Raw genomic sequence first — 18543 nt, forward strand, 5'->3', positions numbered from 1 at the left:
GGATCCGTACTCTCATTACATGACACCCCAATGTCTTCTGATGGCCGTCACCTCATTCCTTCATCAGACTGTCCTCACCTTATATACTTCTATAATTCTGGGTGCCGTACTCTCATTACATGACACCCCAATGTCTTCTGATGGCCGTCACCTCATTCCTTCATCAGACTGTCCTCACCTTATATACTTCTATAATTCTGGGATCCGTACTCTCATTACATGACACCCCAATGTCTTCTGATGACCGTCACCTCATTCCTTCATCAGACTGTCCTCACCTTATATACTTCTATAATTCTGGGTGCCGTACTCTCATTACATGACACCCCAATGTCTTCTGATGGCCGTCACCTCATTCCTTCATCAGACTGTCCTCACCTTATATACTTCTATAATTCTGGGATCCGTACTCTCATTACATGACACCCCAATGTCTTCTGATGGCTGTCACCTCATTCCTTCATCAGACTGTCCTCACCTTATATACTTCTATAATTCTGGGATCCGTACTCTCATTACATGACACCCCAATGTCTTCTGATGGCCGTCACCTCATTCCTTCATCAGACTGTCCTCACCATATATACTTCTATAATTCTGGGAGCCGTACTCTCATTACATGACACCCCAATGTCTTCTGATGGCCGTCACCTCATTCCTTCATCAGACTGTCCTCACCATATATACTTCTATAATTCTGGGTGCCGTACTCTCATTACATGACACCCCAATGTCTTCTGATGGCTGTCACCTCATTCCTTCATCACACTGTCCTCACCTTATATACTTCTATAATTCTGGGTGCTGTACTCTCATTACATGACACCCCAATGTCTTCTGATGGCTGTCACCTCATTCCTTCATCAGACTGTCCTCACCTTATATACTTCTATAATTCTGGGATCTGTACTCTCATTACATGACACCCCAATGTCTTCTGATGGCTGTCACCTCATTCCTTCATCAGACTGTCCTCACCTTATATACTTCTATAATTCTGGGTGTCGTACTCTCATTACATGACACCCCAATGTCTTCTGATGGCCGTCACCTCATTCCTTCATCACACTGTCCTCACCTTATATACTTCTATAATTCTGGGTGCCGTACTCTCATTACATGACACCCCAATGTCTTCTGATGGCTGTCACCTCATTCCTTCATCAGACTGTCCTCACCTTATATACTTCTATAATTCTGGGATCCGTACTCTCATTACATGACACCCCAATGTCTTCTGATGGCCGTCACCTCATTCCTTCATCAGACTGTCCTCACCTTATATACTTCTATAATTCTGGGTGCCGTACTCTCATTACATGACACCCCAATGTCTTCTGATGGCCGTCACCTCATTCCTTCATCAGACTGTCCTCACCTTATATACTTCTATAATTCTGGGAGCCGTACTCTCATTACATGACACCCCAATGTCTTCTGATGGCTGTCACCTCATTCCTTCATCAGACTGTCCTCACCTTATATACTTCTATAATTCTGGGTGTCGTACTCTCATTACATGACACCCCAATGTCTTCTGATGGCCGTCACCTCATTCCTTCATCAGACTGTCCTCACCTTATATACTTCTATAATTCTGGGTGCCGTACTCTCATTACATGACACCCCAATGTCTTCTGATGGCCGTCACCTCATTCCTTCATCAGACTGTCCTCACCTTATATACTTCTATAATTCTGGGATCCGTACTCTCATTACATGACACCCCAATGTCTTCTGATGGCTGTCACCTCATTCCTTCATCAGACTGTCCTCACCTTATATACTTCTATAATTCTGGGTGCCGTACTCTCATTACATGACACCCCAATGTCTTCTGATGGCCGTCACCTCATTCCTTCATCAGACTGTCCTCACCTTATATACTTCTATAATTCTGGGATCCGTACTCTCATTACATGACACCCCAATGTCTTCTGATGGCTGTCACCTCATTCCTTCATCACACTGTCCTCACCTTATATACTTCTATAATTCTGGGTGCCGTACTCTCATTACATGACACCCCAATGTCTTCTGATGGCCGTCACCTCATTCCTTCATCAGACTGTCCTCACCATATATACTTCTATAATTCTGGGTGCCGTACTCTCATTACATGACACCCCAATGTCTTCTGATGGCTGTCACCTCATTCCTTCATCACACTGTCCTCACCATATATACTTCTATAATTCTGGGATCCGTACTCTCATTACATGACACCCCAATGTCTTCTGATGGCTGTCACCTCATTCCTTCATCAGACTGTCCTCACCTTATATACTTCTATAATTCTGGGAGCCGTACTCTCATTACATGACACCCCAATGTCTTCTGATGGCTGTCACCTCATTCCTTCATCACACTGTCCTCACCTTATATACTTCTATAATTCTGGGTGCTGTACTCTCATTACATGACACCCCAATGTCTTCTGATGGCCGTCACCTCATTCCTTCATCAGACTGTCCTCACCATATATACTTCTATAATTCTGGGAGCCGTACTCTCATTACATGACACCCCAATGTCTTCTGATGACCGTCACCTCATTCCTTCATCAGACTGTCCTCACCTTATATACTTCTATAATTCTGGGAGCCGTACTCTCATTACATGACACCCCAATGTCTTCTGATGGCTGTCACCTCATTCCTTCATCACACTGTCCTCACCTTATATACTTCTATAATTCTGGGTGCTGTACTCTCATTACATGACACCCCAATGTCTTCTGATGGCTGTCACCTCATTCCTTCATCAGACTGTCCTCACCTTATATACTTCTATAATTCTGGGATCCGTACTCTCATTACATGACACCCCAATGTCTTCTGATGGCTGTCACCTCATTCCTTCATCAGACTGTCCTCACCTTATATACTTCTATAATTCTGGGTGCCGTACTCTCATTACATGACACCCCAATGTCTTCTGATGGCTGTCACCTCATTCCTTCATCAGACTGTCCTCACCTTATATACTTCTATAATTCTGGGATCCGTACTCTCATTACATGACACCCCAATGTCTTCTGATGGCCGTCACCTCATTCCTTCATCAGACTGTCCTCACCTTATATACTTCTATAATTCTGGGTGCCGTACTCTCATTACATGACACCCCAATGTCTTCTGATGGCCGTCACCTCATTCCTTCATCAGACTGTCCTCACCTTATATACTTCTATAATTCTGGGTGTCGTACTCTCATTACATGACACCCCAATGTCTTCTGATGGCCGTCACCTCATTCCTTCATCAGACTGTCCTCACCTTATATACTTCTATAATTCTGGGTGCCGTACTCTCATTACATGACACCCCAATGTCTTCTGATGGCCGTCACCTCATTCCTTCATCAGACTGTCCTCACCTTATATACTTCTATAATTCTGGGATCCGTACTCTCATTACATGACACCCCAATGTCTTCTGATGGCTGTCACCTCATTCCTTCATCAGACTGTCCTCACCTTATATACTTCTATAATTCTGGGTGCTGTACTCTCATTACATGACACCCCAATGTCTTCTGATGGCCGTCACCTCATTCCTTCATCAGACTGTCCTCACCTTATATACTTCTATAATTCTAGGATCCGTACTCTCATTACATGACACTCCAATGTCTTCTGATGGCCGTCACCTCATTCCTTCATCACACTGTCCTCACCTTATATACTTCTATAATTCTGGGTGCCGTACTCTCATTACATGACACCCCAATGTCTTCTGATGGCCGTCACCTCATTCCTTCATCAGACTGTCCTCACCATATATACTTCTATAATTCTGGGTGCCGTACTCTCATTACATGACACCCCAATGTCTTCTGATGGCTGTCACCTCATTCCTTCATCACACTGTCCTCACCATATATACTTCTATAATTCTGGGATCCGTACTCTCATTACATGACACCCCAATGTCTTCTGATGGCTGTCACCTCATTCCTTCATCAGACTGTCCTCACCTTATATACTTCTATAATTCTGGGAGCCGTACTCTCATTACATGACACCCCAATGTCTTCTGATGGCTGTCACCTCATTCCTTCATCACACTGTCCTCACCTTATATACTTCTATAATTCTGGGTGCTGTACTCTCATTACATGACACCCCAATGTCTTCTGATGGCTGTCACCTCATTCCTTCATCAGACTGTCCTCACCTTATATACTTCTATAATTCTGGGATCCGTACTCTCATTACATGACACCCCAATGTCTTCTGATGGCTGTCACCTCATTCCTTCATCAGACTGTCCTCACCTTATATACTTCTATAATTCTGGGTGCCGTACTCTCATTACATGACACCCCAATGTCTTCTGATGGCTGTCACCTCATTCCTTCATCAGACTGTCCTCACCTTATATACTTCTATAATTCTGGGATCCGTACTCTCATTACATGACACCCCAATGTCTTCTGATGGTTGTCACCTCATTCCTTCATCACACTGTCCTCACCTTATATACTTGTATAATTCTGGGAGCCGTACTCTCATTACATGACACCCCAATGTCTTCTGATGGCCGTCACCTCATTCCTTCATCAGACTGTCCTCACCTTATATACTTCTATAATTCTGGGATCTGTACTCTCATTACATGACACCCCAATGTCTTCTGATGGCCGTCACCTCATTCCTTCATCAGACTGTCCTCACCTTATATACTTCTATAATTCTGGGTGCCGTACTCTCATTACATGACACCCCAATGTCTTCTGATGGCCGTCACCTCATTCCTTCATCAGACTGTCCTCACCTTATATACTTCTATAATTCTGGGAGCCGTACTCTCATTACATGACACCCCAATGTCTTCTGATGGCTGTCACCTCATTCCTTCATCAGACTGTCCTCACCTTATATACTTCTATAATTCTGGGTGTCGTACTCTCATTACATGACACCCCAATGTCTTCTGATGGCCGTCACCTCATTCCTTCATCAGACTGTCCTCACCTTATATACTTCTATAATTCTGGGTGCCGTACTCTCATTACATGACACCCCAATGTCTTCTGATGGCCGTCACCTCATTCCTTCATCAGACTGTCCTCACCTTATATACTTCTATAATTCTGGGATCCGTACTCTCATTACATGACACCCCAATGTCTTCTGATGGCTGTCACCTCATTCCTTCATCAGACTGTCCTCACCTTATATACTTCTATAATTCTAGGATCCGTACTCTCATTACATGACACCCCAATGTCTTCTGATGGCCGTCACCTCATTCCTTCATCACACTGTCCTCACCTTATATACTTCTATAATTCTGGGTGCCGTACTCTCATTACATGACACCCCAATGTCTTCTGATGGCCGTCACCTCATTCCTTCATCAGACTGTCCTCACCATATATACTTCTATAATTCTGGGTGCCGTACTCTCATTACATGACACCCCAATGTCTTCTGATGGCTGTCACCTCATTCCTTCATCAGACTGTCCTCACCTTATATACTTCTATAATTCTGGGTGCCATACTCTCATTACATGACACCCCAATGTCTTCTGATGGCCGTCACCTCATTCCTTCATCAGACTGTCCTCACCTTATATACTTCTATAATTCTGGGAGCCGTACTCTCATTACATGACACCCCAATGTCTTCTGATGGCTGTCACCTCATTCCTTCATCAGACTGTCCTCACCTTATATACTTCTATAATTCTGGGTGCCGTACTCTCATTACATGACACCCCAATGTCTTCTGATGGCTGTCACCTCATTCCCTCATCAGACTGTCCTCACCTTATATACTTCTATAATTCTGGGTGCTGTACTCTCATTACATGACACCCCAATGTCTTCTGATGGCCGTCACCTCATTCCTTCATCAGACTGTCCTCACCTTATATACTTCTATAATTCTGGGTGCTGTACTCTCATTACATGACACCCCAATGTCTTCTGATGGCCGTCACCTCATTCCTTCATCAGACTGTCCTCACCATATATACTTCTATAATTCTGGGATCCGTACTCTCATTAGAGGACACCCCAATGTCTTCTGATGGCCGTCACCTCATTCCTTCATCAGACTGTCCTCACCTTATATACTTCTATAATTCTGGGAGCCGTACTCTCATTAGAGGACACCCCAATGTCTTCTGATGGCTGTCACCTCATTCCTTCATCACACTGTCCTCACCTTATATACTTCTATAATTCTGGGATCCGTACTCTCATTACATGACACCCCAATGTCTTCTGATGGCTGTCACCTCATTCCTTCATCAGACTGTCCTCACCTTATATACTTCTATAATTCTAGGATCCGTACTCTCATTACATGACACCCCAATGTCTTCTGATGGCCGTCACCTCATTCCTTCATCACACTGTCCTCACCTTATATACTTCTATAATTCTGGGTGCCGTACTCTCATTACATGACACCCCAATGTCTTCTGATGGCCGTCACCTCATTCCTTCATCAGACTGTCCTCACCATATATACTTCTATAATTCTGGGTGCCGTACTCTCATTACATGACACCCCAATGTCTTCTGATGGCTGTCACCTCATTCCTTCATCACACTGTCCTCACCATATATACTTCTATAATTCTGGGATCCGTACTCTCATTACATGACACCCCAATGTCTTCTGATGGCCGTCACCTCATTCCTTCATCACACTGTCCTCACCTTATATACTTCTATAATTCTGGGTGCCGTACTCTCATTACATGACACCCCAATGTCTTCTGATGGCCGTCACCTCATTCCTTCATCAGACTGTCCTCACCATATATACTTCTATAATTCTGGGTGCCGTACTCTCATTACATGACACCCCAATGTCTTCTGATGGCTGTCACCTCATTCCTTCATCACACTGTCCTCACCATATATACTTCTATAATTCTGGGATCCGTACTCTCATTACATGACACCCCAATGTCTTCTGATGGCTGTCACCTCATTCCTTCATCAGACTGTCCTCACCTTATATACTTCTATAATTCTGGGATCCGTACTGTCATTACATGACACCCCAATGTCTTCTGATGGCCGTCACCTCATTCCTTCATCACACTGTCCTCACCATATATACTTCTATAATTCTGGGTGCCATACTCTCATTACATGACACCCCAATGTCTTCTGATGGCCGTCACCTCATTCCTTCATCAGACTGTCCTCACCTTATATACTTCTATAATTCTGGGAGCCGTACTCTCATTACATGACACCCCAATGTCTTCTGATGGCCGTCACCTCATTCCTTCATCAGACTGTCCTCACCTTATATACTTCTATAATTCTGGGTGCCGTACTCTCATTACATGACACCCCAATGTCTTCTGATGGCTGTCACCTCATTCCTTCATCAGACTGTCCTCACCATATATACTTCTATAATTCTGGGATCCGTACTCTCATTACATGACACCCCAATGTCTTCTGATGGCTGTCACCTCATTCCTTCATCAGACTGTCCTCACCTTATATACTTCTATAATTCAGGGTGCCGTACTCTCATTACATGACACCCCAATGTCTTCTGATGGCCGTCACCTCATTCCTTCATCAGACTGTCCTCACCTTATATACTTCTATAATTCTGGGATCCGTACTCTCATTACATGACACCCCAATGTCTTCTGATGGCCGTCACCTCATTCCTTCATCAGACTGTCCTCACCTTATATACTTCTATAATTCTAGGATCCGTACTCTCATTACATGACACCCCAATGTCTTCTGATGGCCGTCACCTCATTCCTTCATCAGACTGTCCTCACCTTATATACTTCTATAATTCTGGGTGCCGTACTCTCCCCAGCACACAGAAGGGGTTGTAGTGACCGGTCCCCCCAGCACACAGAAGGGGTTGTAGTGATCGGTCCCCCAGCACACAGAAGGGGTTGTAGTGACCGGTCCCCCCAGGACATAGAAGGGGTTGTAGTGACCGGTCCCCCCAGCACATAGAAGGGGTTGTAGTGACCGGTCCCCCAGCACATAGAAGGGGTTGTAGTGACCGGTCCCCCAGCACATAGAAGGGGTTGTAGTGACCGGTCCCCCAGCACATAGAAGGGGTTGTAGTGACCGGTCCCCCAGCACATAGAAGGGATTGTAGTGACCGGTCCCCCCAGCACATAGAAGGGGTTGTAGTGACCGGTCCCCCAGCACATAGAAGGGGTTGTAGTGACCGGTCCCCCAGCACATAGAAGGGGTTGTAGTGACCGGTCCCCCCAGCACACAGAAGGGGTTGTAGTGACCGGTCCCCCCAGCACACAGAAGGGGTTGTAGTGACCGGTCCCCCCAGCACACAGAAGGGGTTGTAGTGACCGGTCCCCCAGCACACAGAAGGGGTTGTAGTGACCGGTCCCCCCAGCACACAGAAGGGATTGTAGTGACCGGTCCCCCAGCACACAGAAGGGATTGTAGTGACCGGTCCCCCAGCACACAGAAGGGGTTGTAGTGACCGGTCCCCCCAGCACACAGAAGGGGTTGTAGTGACCGGTCCCCCCAGCACATAGAAGGGGGCAATGGAGGTCAGTCATAGACAGAAAATTGGGGTCTTCTTACTGTCACCTATTCAGCCAATGTTAGTGCCCCGAGGAAGAGGAGGAGGAGGAGCCATCTGCAGGTCATCTAAATGTAAGAAATGAGTTCAGCTGGAGAATAATGAAGACTGGTCTGATATCGGCCGTGCCGGACCGCCTGGTGATACGGATATCAGAAAGGAACACAACCTCCTAATGGGCCCTCCATGTTCCCCGTCCAGGGAATGTAGGAGAATTACTAACACTGGAGGGGGCAGAATCTGGTGCAGCTCTGCAGAGACCAATCAGCTTCCAGCTTTTATTGTCAAAGCTTCACTGAACAAACTGAAGGTGGAAGCTGATTGGCTGCCATGCACAGCCGCATCGGATTCTGAGTGATCCAGTTTTACTAAATCTCCCCCATGGAATCCTGAAACTCCACCCCCAGCAATCTCACCTGGACCAATGGCCTCCATCCTCTCCAAATGTCCATCTGTCAGGAATACCGGAGATCCGTCACAGCAATCCAGCTGGAAATCTGCAAAGAAAGTCCGAGTGATAGGTGAGAGATATTCCTGAGGGCGGGTCATGGCACGTGTGTGTCGTCTACATATTATAATTCCTTCATTCACCATGTAATAATGACATCATTCATACCATCCCCATGTAATAATGACATCATTCATACCATCCCCATGTAATAATGACATCATTCATATTGTCCCCATGTAATAATGACATCTTTCATACCGTCCCCATGTAATAATGACATCATTCATACCATCCCCATGTAATAATGACATCATTCATACCATCCCCATGTAATAATGACATCATTCATATTGTCCCCATGTAATAATGACATCTTTCATACCGTCCCCATGTAATAATGACATCATATCGTCCCCATGTAATAATGACATCATTCATACCATCCCCATGTAATAATGACATCATATCGTCCCCATGTAATAATGACATCATTCATACCATCCCCATGTAATAATGACATCATTCATATTGTCCCCATGTAATAATGACATCATTCATATTGTCCCCATGTAATAATGACATCTTTCATACCGTCCCCATGTAATAATGACATCATTCATACCATCCCCATGTAATAATGATATCATTCATTCCATCACCATGTAATAATGACATCATTCATATCATCCCCATGTAATAATGACATCACTAATACCGTCCCCATGTATTAATGACATCATTCATACCGTCCCCATTTAATAACGACATCATTCATACCGTTCCCGTGTAATAATGACATCATTCATACCGTCCCCATGTAATAATGACATCATTCATACCGTCCCCATTTAATAACGACATCATTCATACCATCCCCATGTAATAATGACATCATTAATACCGTCCCCATGTAATAATGACATCATTCATACCATCCTCATGTAATAATGATATCATTCATTCCGTCCCCATGTAATAATGACATCATTCATACCACCCCCATGTAATAATGACATCATTCATATCATCCCCATGTAATAATGACATCATTCATATCATCCTCATGTAATAATGATATCATTCATTCCGTCCCCATGTAATAATGACATCATTCATATTGTCCCCATGTAATAATGACATCATTCATACCGTCCCCATGTAATAATGACATCATTCATACCACCCCCATGTAATAATGACATCATTCATATCATCCCCATGTAATAATGAAATCATTCATACCGTCCCCATGTAATAATGACATCATTCATACCATCCCCATGTAATAATGACATCATTCATACCGTCCCCATGTAATAATGACATCATTCATACCATCCCCATGTAATAATGACATCATTCATACCATCCCCATGTAATAATGAAATCATTCATACCGTCCCCATGTAATAATGACATCATTCATACCATCCCCATGTAATAATGACATCATTCATACCGTCCCCATGTAATAATGACATCATTCATACCGTGGAGGAACCCTTGTTGGCGAGCACAGAGGTGAGACGTTCCTTGTAGTTGGTGGAGGAACCCTTGTTGGTGAGCACAGAGGTGAGACGTCTCTTGTAGTTGGTGGAGGAACCCTTGTTGGTGAGCACAGAGGTGAGACGTTCCTTGTACTTGGTGGAGGAACCCTTGTTGGTGAGCACAGAGGTGAGACGTCTCTTGTAGTTGGTGGAGGAACCCTTGTTGGTGAGCACAGAGGTAAGACGTTCCTTGTAGTTGGTGGAGGAACCCTTGTTGGTGAGCACAGAGGTGAGACGTCTCTTGTAGTTGGTGGAGGAACCCTTGTTGGCGAGCACAGAGGTAAGAAATCTCTTGTAGTTGGTGGAGGAACCCTTGTTGGTGAGCACAGAGGTAAGATGTGTCTTGTAGTTGGTGGAGGAACCCTTGTTGGTGAGCACAGAGGTGAGACGTCTCTTGTAGTTGGTGGAGGAACCCTTGTTGGTGAGCACAGAGGTGAGACGTCTCTTGTAGTTGGTGGAGGAACCCTTGTTGGTGAGCACAGAGGTGAGACGTCTCTTGTAGTTGGTGGAGGAACCCTTGTTGGTGAGCACAGAGGTGAGACATGTCTTGTAGTTGGTGGAAGAACCCTTGTTGGTGAGCACAGAGGTGAGACGTGTCTTGTAGTTGGTGGAAGAACCCTTGTTGGTGAGCACAGAGGTGAGACGTCTCTTGTAGTTGGTGGAGGAACCATTGTTGGTGAGCACAGAGGTGAGATGTGTCTTGTAGTTGGTGGAAGAACCCTTGTTGGTGAGCACAGAGGTGAGACGTCTCTTGTAGTTGGTGGAGGAACCCTTGTTGGTGAGCACAGAGGTGAGACGTTCCTTGTAGTTGGTGGAGGAACCCTTGTTGGTGAGCACAGAGGTGAGACGTCTCTTGTAGTTGGTAGAGGAACCCTTGTTGGTGAGCACAGAGGTAAGACGTGTCTTGTAGTTGGTAGAGGAACCCTTGTTGGTGGGCACAGAGGTAAGACGTGTCTTGTAGTTGGTGGAGGAACCCTTGTTGGGGAGCACAGAGGTGAGACGTCTCTTGTAGTTGGTGGAGGAACCCTTGTTGGTGAGCACAGAGGTGAGACGTTCCTTGTAGTTGGTGGAGGAACCCTTGTTGGCGAGCACAGAGGTGAGACGTTCCTTGTAGTTGGTGGAGGAACCCTTGTTGGCGAGCACAGAGGTGAGACGTTCCTTGTAGTTGGTGGAGGAACCCTTGTTGGTGGGCACAGAGGTAAGACGTGTCTTGTAGTTGGTGGAGGAACCCTTGTTGGTGAGCACAGAGGTGAGACATGTCTTGTAGTTGGTGGAAGAACCCTTGTTGGTGAGCACAGAGGTGAGACGTGTCTTGTAGTTGGTGGAAGAACCCTTGTTGGTGAGCACAGAGGTGAGACGTCTCTTGTAGTTGGTGGAGGAACCATTGTTGGTGAGCACAGAGGTGAGACGTGTCTTGTAGTTGGTGGAAGAACCCTTGTTGGTGAGCACAGAGGTGAGACGTCTCTTGTAGTTGGTGGAGGAACCCTTGTTGGTGAGCACAGAGGTGAGACGTTCCTTGTAGTTGGTGGAGGAACCCTTGTTGGTGAGCACAGAGGTGAGACGTCTCTTGTAGTTGGTAGAGGAACCCTTGTTGGTGAGCACAGAGGTAAGACGTGTCTTGTAGTTGGTAGAGGAACCCTTGTTGGTGGGCACAGAGGTAAGACGTGTCTTGTAGTTGGTGGAGGAACCCTTGTTGGGGAGCACAGAGGTGAGACGTCTCTTGTAGTTGGTGGAGGAACCCTTGTTGGTGAGCACAGAGGTGAGACGTTCCTTGTAGTTGGTGGAGGAACCCTTGTTGGCGAGCACAGAGGTGAGACGTTCCTTGTAGTTGGTGGAGGAACCCTTGTTGGCGAGCACAGAGGTGAGACGTTCCTTGTAGTTGGTGGAGGAACCCTTGTTGGTGGGCACAGAGGTAAGACGTGTCTTGTAGTTGGTGGAGGAACCCTTGTTGGGGAGCACAGAGGTGAGACGTCTCTTGTAGTTGGTGGAGGAACCCTTGTTGGTGAGCACAGAGGTGAGACATTTCTTGTAGTTGGTGGAGGAACCTTTGTTGGTGAGCACAGAGGTAAGACGTGTCTGGTGGTTGGTGGAGGAACCCTTGTTGGTGAGCACAGAGGTGAGACATCTCTTGTAGTTGGTGGAGGAACCCTTGTGGGTGAGCACAGAGGTGAGACGTTCCTTGTAGTTGGTGGAGGAACCTTTGTTGGTGAGCACAGAGGTAAGACGTGTCTGGTGGTTGGTGGAGGAACCCTTGTTGGTGAGCACAGAGGTGAGACGTGTCTTGTAGTTGGTGGAGGAACCTTTGTTGGTGAGCACAGAGGTAAGACGTGTCTTGTGGTTGGTGGAGGAACCCTTGTTGGGGAGCACAGAGGTGAGACATCTCTTGTAGTTGGTGGAGGAACCCTTGTTGGTGAGCACAGAGGTGAGACATTTCTTGTAGTTGGTGGAGGAACCTTTGTTGGTGGGCACAGAGGTGAGACGTCTCTTGTAGTTGGTGGAGGAACCTTTGTTGGTGAGCACAGAGGTAAGACGTGTCTTGTAGTTGGTGGAGGAACCCTTGTTGGGGAGCACAGAGCTGAGACGTCTCTTGTAGTTGGTGGAGGAACCCTTGTTGGTGAGCACAGAGGTGAGACATTTCTTGTAGTTGGTGGAGGAACCTTTGTTGGTGAGCACAGAGGTAAGACGTGTCTTGTAGTTGGTGGAGGAACCCTTGTTGGTGGGCACAGAGGTAAGACGTGTCTTGTAGTTGGTGGAGGAACCCTTGTTGGGGAGCACAGAGGTGAGACGTCTCTTGTAGTTGGTGGAGGAACCCTTGTTGGTGAGCACAGAGGTGAGACATTTCTTGTAGTTGGTGGAGGAACCCTTGTTGGTGAGCACAGAGGTAAGACGTGTCTTGTGGTTGGTGGAGGAACCCTTGTTGGTGAGCACAGAGGTGTGTGTGTGTGTTCGTTCAAACCGAGCATCAGAATGGGGAAGAAAGGGCATTGAAGAGACTTTGAACGTGGCATGGTTCTTGGTTCCAGATGGGCTCATCTGAGGATTTCAAAAACTGCTGATCTACTGGGATTTTCCTGCACAACCATCTCTAGGAAAATCGAGACTCATCTGACCAGGCAACGTTTTTCCAATCTTCTATTGTCCAATTTTGGTGATCCTGTGCGAATTGTAGCCTCTGTTTCCTGTTCTTAGCTGACAGGAGTGGCACCCGGTGTGGTCTCAGCTGACAGGAGTGGCCCCCTGGTGTGGTCTCAGCTGACAGGAGTGGCACCCGGTGTGGTCTTCTGCTGCTGTAGCCCATCTGTTTCAAGGACGGATGTGTTGTGCGGTCAGAGATGGTATTCTGCACACCTCGGGTGTAACGAGGGGTTATTGGGGTTCCTGTTGCCTTTCTATTATCAGGAACCAGTCTGCCCATTCTCCCCTGACCTCTGACACCAACAATGCCTTTTCCTCCATACAACTGCCACTCGCTGGATATTTTCTCTTTTTCGGACCATTCTCTGTAAACCCTAGAGAGGGTTGTGCAGGAAAATCCCAGTAGTTATCGAAATACTCAGTCCAGCCCATCTGGCTTTTACTTTAGGTTGGGGCATGGAAGGGTTACAGCCCCCATCTGTCATTAGGTCTCTGGAGAGATTTCCCTTCACTTCCTGTGCTAAAGGCACAACAGGAAATGAGGAAAAACCTCAGCAATGTGAACAGAATTTCCAGCTTACACATGAACATGCTGAGTGTAAGAACCTAAACCATCCCCCCAACCCCCCACATCCCCTCCCCGCAGGCCATTTCCTGGGTGGGTACGCTGTCCTCGGTGGGGGCCCTGTCTTGGGTAGAGGCCCTGTCCTCGGTGGGGGCCCTGTCTTGGGTAGAGGCCCTGTCCTCTGTGGGGGCCCTGTCTTGGGTAGAGGCACTGTCCTAGGTGGGGGCCCTATCCTGATTGAGAGCTCTGTCCTGAGAGGAGGCTCTGTTCTGGGTGGGGGCCCTGACCTTGGTGGAGGTCCTGTGTTCGGTGGGGGGGTCTGTCTTGGGTGGAGACCCTTTCCTAGGTGGAGGCCCTTTTCTGGATGGAGGTCCTTTCCTGGGTGAGGGCCCTGTCCTGGATGGAGATGCTTTCATGGGTGCAGGCCCTGTCCTGAGTGAGAGCCCTGTCCTGGGTGCAAGCTCTGTCCTGGGTGGAGGCCCTGTCCTGGGCAGAAGCTCTGTCCTGGGCGGAGGCTCTGTCCTGGGCGGAGGCTCTGTCCTGGGTGAGAGCCCTGTCTTGGGTGTAGGCTCTGTCCTGAGTGGAGGCTCTCCCCTGGGTGCAGACCCTGTCCTGGGTGGGGACCCTGTCCTGAGTGAGAGCCCTGTCCTGGGCAGAGTCTCTGTTCTGGGCCGAGGCCCTGTCCTGGGCGGAAGCTCTGTCCTGAGTGAGAGCCCTGTCCTGGGCGGGGGCTCTGTCCTGGGCGGAGGCTCTGTCCTGGGTGTAGGCCCTGTCCTGAGTGGAGGCCCTGTCCTGGGTGGGGACCTTGTCCTGAGTGAGAGCCCTGTCCTGGGTGGGGACCCTGTCCTGAGTGAGAGCCCTGTCCTGGGCGGAGGCTCTGTCCTGGGTGTAGGCCCTGTCCTGAGTGGAGGCCCTGTCCTGGGTGGGGACCTTGTCCTGAGTGAGAGCCCTGTCCTGGGTGGGGACCCTGTCCTGAGTGAGAGCCCTGTCCTGGGCAGAGTCTCTGTTCTGGGCGGAGGCCCTGTCCTGGGAGGTAGCCCTGTCCTGGGAGGTAGCCCTGTCCTGGGTGGGGGCCCTGTCCTGGGTGGGGGCCCTGTCCTGGGTAGAGGCCCTGTCCTGAGTGAGAGCCCTGTTCTGGGTGGAGGCTCTGTCCTGAGTGGAGGCTCTCCCCTGGGAGCAGACCCTGTCCTGAGTGAGAGCCCTGTCCTGGGCAGAGTCTCTATTCTGGGCGGAGGTCCTGTCCTGGGAGGAGGTCCTGTTCTGGGTGGAGGCCCTGTCCTGGGAGGAGACACTGCCAACTTTATTATCAATCCCACTCTTCCACTAAGTGAAGGGTCTCCTATTTATGTCCAGGTTTAGTGCAATTTCCTGTTTGGGGGACATTTCTCATAACCCCCCCAAGAGAGAACTACACATGGACTCCAGAAGGATGGAGAAATGAATGTGTCTAAGTAGAGAAGAGATGTGCACAGGTACTGAGCACTCACCGGAGAGGGAATCCACAGACAGCTCTAGGTCTGGACCCTCCTTCTGTGTCATGTGCTCCAGGTCTGGCCCCTCCTTCTGTGTCATGTGATCCAGGTCTGGCTCCTCCTTCTGTGTCATGTCACTGTCTGCAGGTAGGTGGAGCTTCGTCTCAGGTTAGGGGATGGTGCAGGTTAATCTGCCAATGCTGGAATGACGGGTCCATCACCACCATCCAACCCGCTCAACCACACCCTGCAGGAAAACACAACATTAGAGTCCACCCTCAACTAATATCGCTTGGAGGCCACTCCATAACACGCCCCACCCCCGGGAAAAGGTCCTTAGATCTCTGGGGAACTCTATTAGTGAAATGTAAGTTCCTTGCTAGGAGGGCGGTGTATAGAGGGGAGATGGAGCCCCCATACTGGTGAGGGCCCTGGTAGGAGGGTGGTGTATAGAGGGGAGATGGAGCCCCCATACTGGTGAGGGCCCTGGTAGGAGGGCGGTGTATAGAGGGGAGATGGAGCCCCCATACTGGTGAGGTCCCTGGTAGGAGGGTGGTCTATAGAGGGGAGATGGTGCCCCATACTGGTGAGGTCCCTGGTAGGAGGGTGGTGTATAGAGGGGAGATGGAGCCCCCATACTGGTGAGGTCCCTGGTAGGAGGGTGGTGTATAGAGGGGAGATGGAGCCCCATCCTAGTGAGAACTCTGGTAAGAGGGTGGTGTATAGAGTGGAGATGGAGCCCCATCCTTGCAAAGTCTCTGGTAGGAGGGTGGTGTATAAAGGGGAGATGGAGCCCCAACCTTGTGAGGTCTCTGTTAAGAGGGTAGTGTATAGAGGGGAGATGGAAGCCCCATCCTTCTGAGGTCTCTGGAAGGAGGGTGGTTTAGAAAGGGGATATGGAGCCCCATCTTGGTAAGGTCTCCGGTAGTAGGGCGGTGTATAGAGGGGAGATGGAGCCCCCATACTGGTGAGGTCCCTGGTAGGAGGGTGGTGTATAGAGGGGAGATGGAGCCCCCATACTGGTGAGGTCCCTGGTAGGAGGGTGGTGTATAGAGGGGAGATGGAGCCCCATACTGGTGAGGTCCCTGGTAGGAGGGCGGTGTATAGAGGGGAGATGGAGCCCCCATACTGGTGAGGTCCCTGGTAGGAGGGTGTTGTATAGAGGGGAGATGGTGCCCCATACTGGTGAGGTCCCTGGTAGGAGGGTGGTGTATAGAGGGGAGATGGAGCCCTATACTGGTGAGGGCCCTGGTAGGAGGGTGGTGTATAGAGGGGAGATGTTGCCCCATACTGGTGAGGTCCCTGGTAGGAGGGTGTTGTATAGAGGGGAGATGGAGCCCCATCCTAGTGAGAACTTTGGTAAGAGGGTGGTGTATAGAGTGGAGATGGAGCCCCATCCTGGTGAGAACTCTGATAAGAGGTTGGTGTATAGAGGGGAGATGGAGCCCCATCCTGGTGAGAACTCTGGTAAGAGGGTGGTGTATAGAGTGGAGATGGAGCCCCATCCTTGCGAAGTCTCTGGTAGGAGGGTGGTGTATAGAGGGGAGATGGAGCCCCATCCTTGCGAAGTCTCTGGTAGGAGGGTGGTGTATAGAGGGGAGATGGAGCCCCATCCTAGTGAGAACTCTGGTAAGAGGGTGGTGTATAGAGTGGAGATGGAGCCCCATCCTTGCAAAGTCTCTGGTAGGAGGGTGGTGTATAAAGGGGAGATGGAGCCCCAACCTTGTGAGGTCTCTGTTAAGAGGGTAGTGTATAGAGGGGAGATGGAAGCCCCATCCTTCTGAGGTCTCTGGAAGGAGGGTGGTTTAGAAAGGGGATATGGAGCCCCATCTTGGTGAGGTCTCCGGTAGTAGGGCAGTGTATAGAAGGGAGATGGAGCCCCATTCTGGTGAGGTCTCCGGTAGGAAGGTGGTGTATAGAAATGAGATGGAGCCCCATCCTTGTGAAGGTCTCTGGTAGGAGGCTGGTGTATATAGGGTGATGGAGCCCCATCCTTGTGAGGTCTCCGGTAGGAGGGTGGTGTATACAGGGGAGATGGAGCCCCATCCTGGTGAGGTCTTTGGTAGGAAGGTGGTGTATAGAAATGAGATGGAGCCCCATCCTTGTGAGGTCTCTGGTAGGAGGGCGGTGTATAGAGGGGGATGGAGCCCCATCCTTAAGAGGTCTCTGATAGGAGGGCAGTGTATAGAGGGGAGATGGAGCCCCATCCTTGCGAGGTCTCTGGTAGGAGGGTGGTGTGTAAAGGGGATATGGAGCCCCATCTTGGTGAGGTCTCTGGTAGGAGGGGGGTGTATAGAGGGAGATGGAGCCCCATCCTTAAGAGGTCTCCGGTAGGAGGGGGTGTATAAAGTGGATATGGAGCCCCATCTTGGTGAGGTCTCTAGTAGGAGGGTGGTGTATAGAGGGAGATGGAGACCCCTCCTGGTGAGGTCTCCAGTAGAAGGGCGGTGTATATAGGGGGTGGAAGCCCCACCCTTTTCCCTCTCTCTGTATATTAGTAGTAGGGTCACACACACATTGGGTATCTTCCTCTCTCTGTATATAGTCCTCAGGTATGATAGAGCCTGGACTCACTGTCTGCTCACCAGAGGGATTGGAAGTTGCCGTCTCATTCTGTCCCGGATCCCACATGTGTGACTATATAGAGGCATCGCCCTTCTGGAGAAACAGGAGAATCAGACCTATAGAAAGTCAGCAGGAGGAGAATCGCATATACAGACCTAACCCTACCCCACTCTCCTCCCTCCTCTCCCCCTTTCCTCTCTCTCCTTCTATCCTTCTTTCTCTCACCTCCCCCTCTATCACCTTTC

The 18543-nt window shown here is 48.8% G+C and overlaps 1 protein-coding gene across 2 annotated transcripts in view; it reads right to left on the bottom strand.

The window, feature by feature from the left end:
- The window catches only part of LOC149427771 (uncharacterized), a 38978-nt gene extending 20549 nt beyond the window's left edge, over nucleotides 1-18429 (bottom strand). Inside the window, exons 1-3 of one of the 2 annotated variants that reach the window (XM_089667684.1) lie at nucleotides 18319-18429; nucleotides 15749-15980; nucleotides 8980-9060 (exon numbers count right to left, since the gene is read on the bottom strand). In XM_089667684.1, coding sequence (XP_089523810.1) covers nucleotides 8980-9060; nucleotides 15749-15866 — 199 coding nt within the window. In that variant the 5' untranslated portion in view covers nucleotides 15867-15980; nucleotides 18319-18429. Of the gene's footprint in view, nucleotides 1-8979; nucleotides 9061-15748; nucleotides 15981-18307 lie in introns of both variants that reach the window. The other variant, XM_089667685.1, reaches the window with a different exon arrangement.
- Between the last annotated feature and the right edge of the window lie 114 nt (nucleotides 18430-18543).

Source organism: Staurois parvus, unplaced genomic scaffold, assembly GCF_062004578.1.
Source record: "Staurois parvus isolate SC_StPar_1 unplaced genomic scaffold, SC_StPar_1.0 ptg003491l, whole genome shotgun sequence".
NCBI classification, from domain to species: domain Eukaryota; kingdom Metazoa; phylum Chordata; class Amphibia; order Anura; family Ranidae; genus Staurois; species Staurois parvus.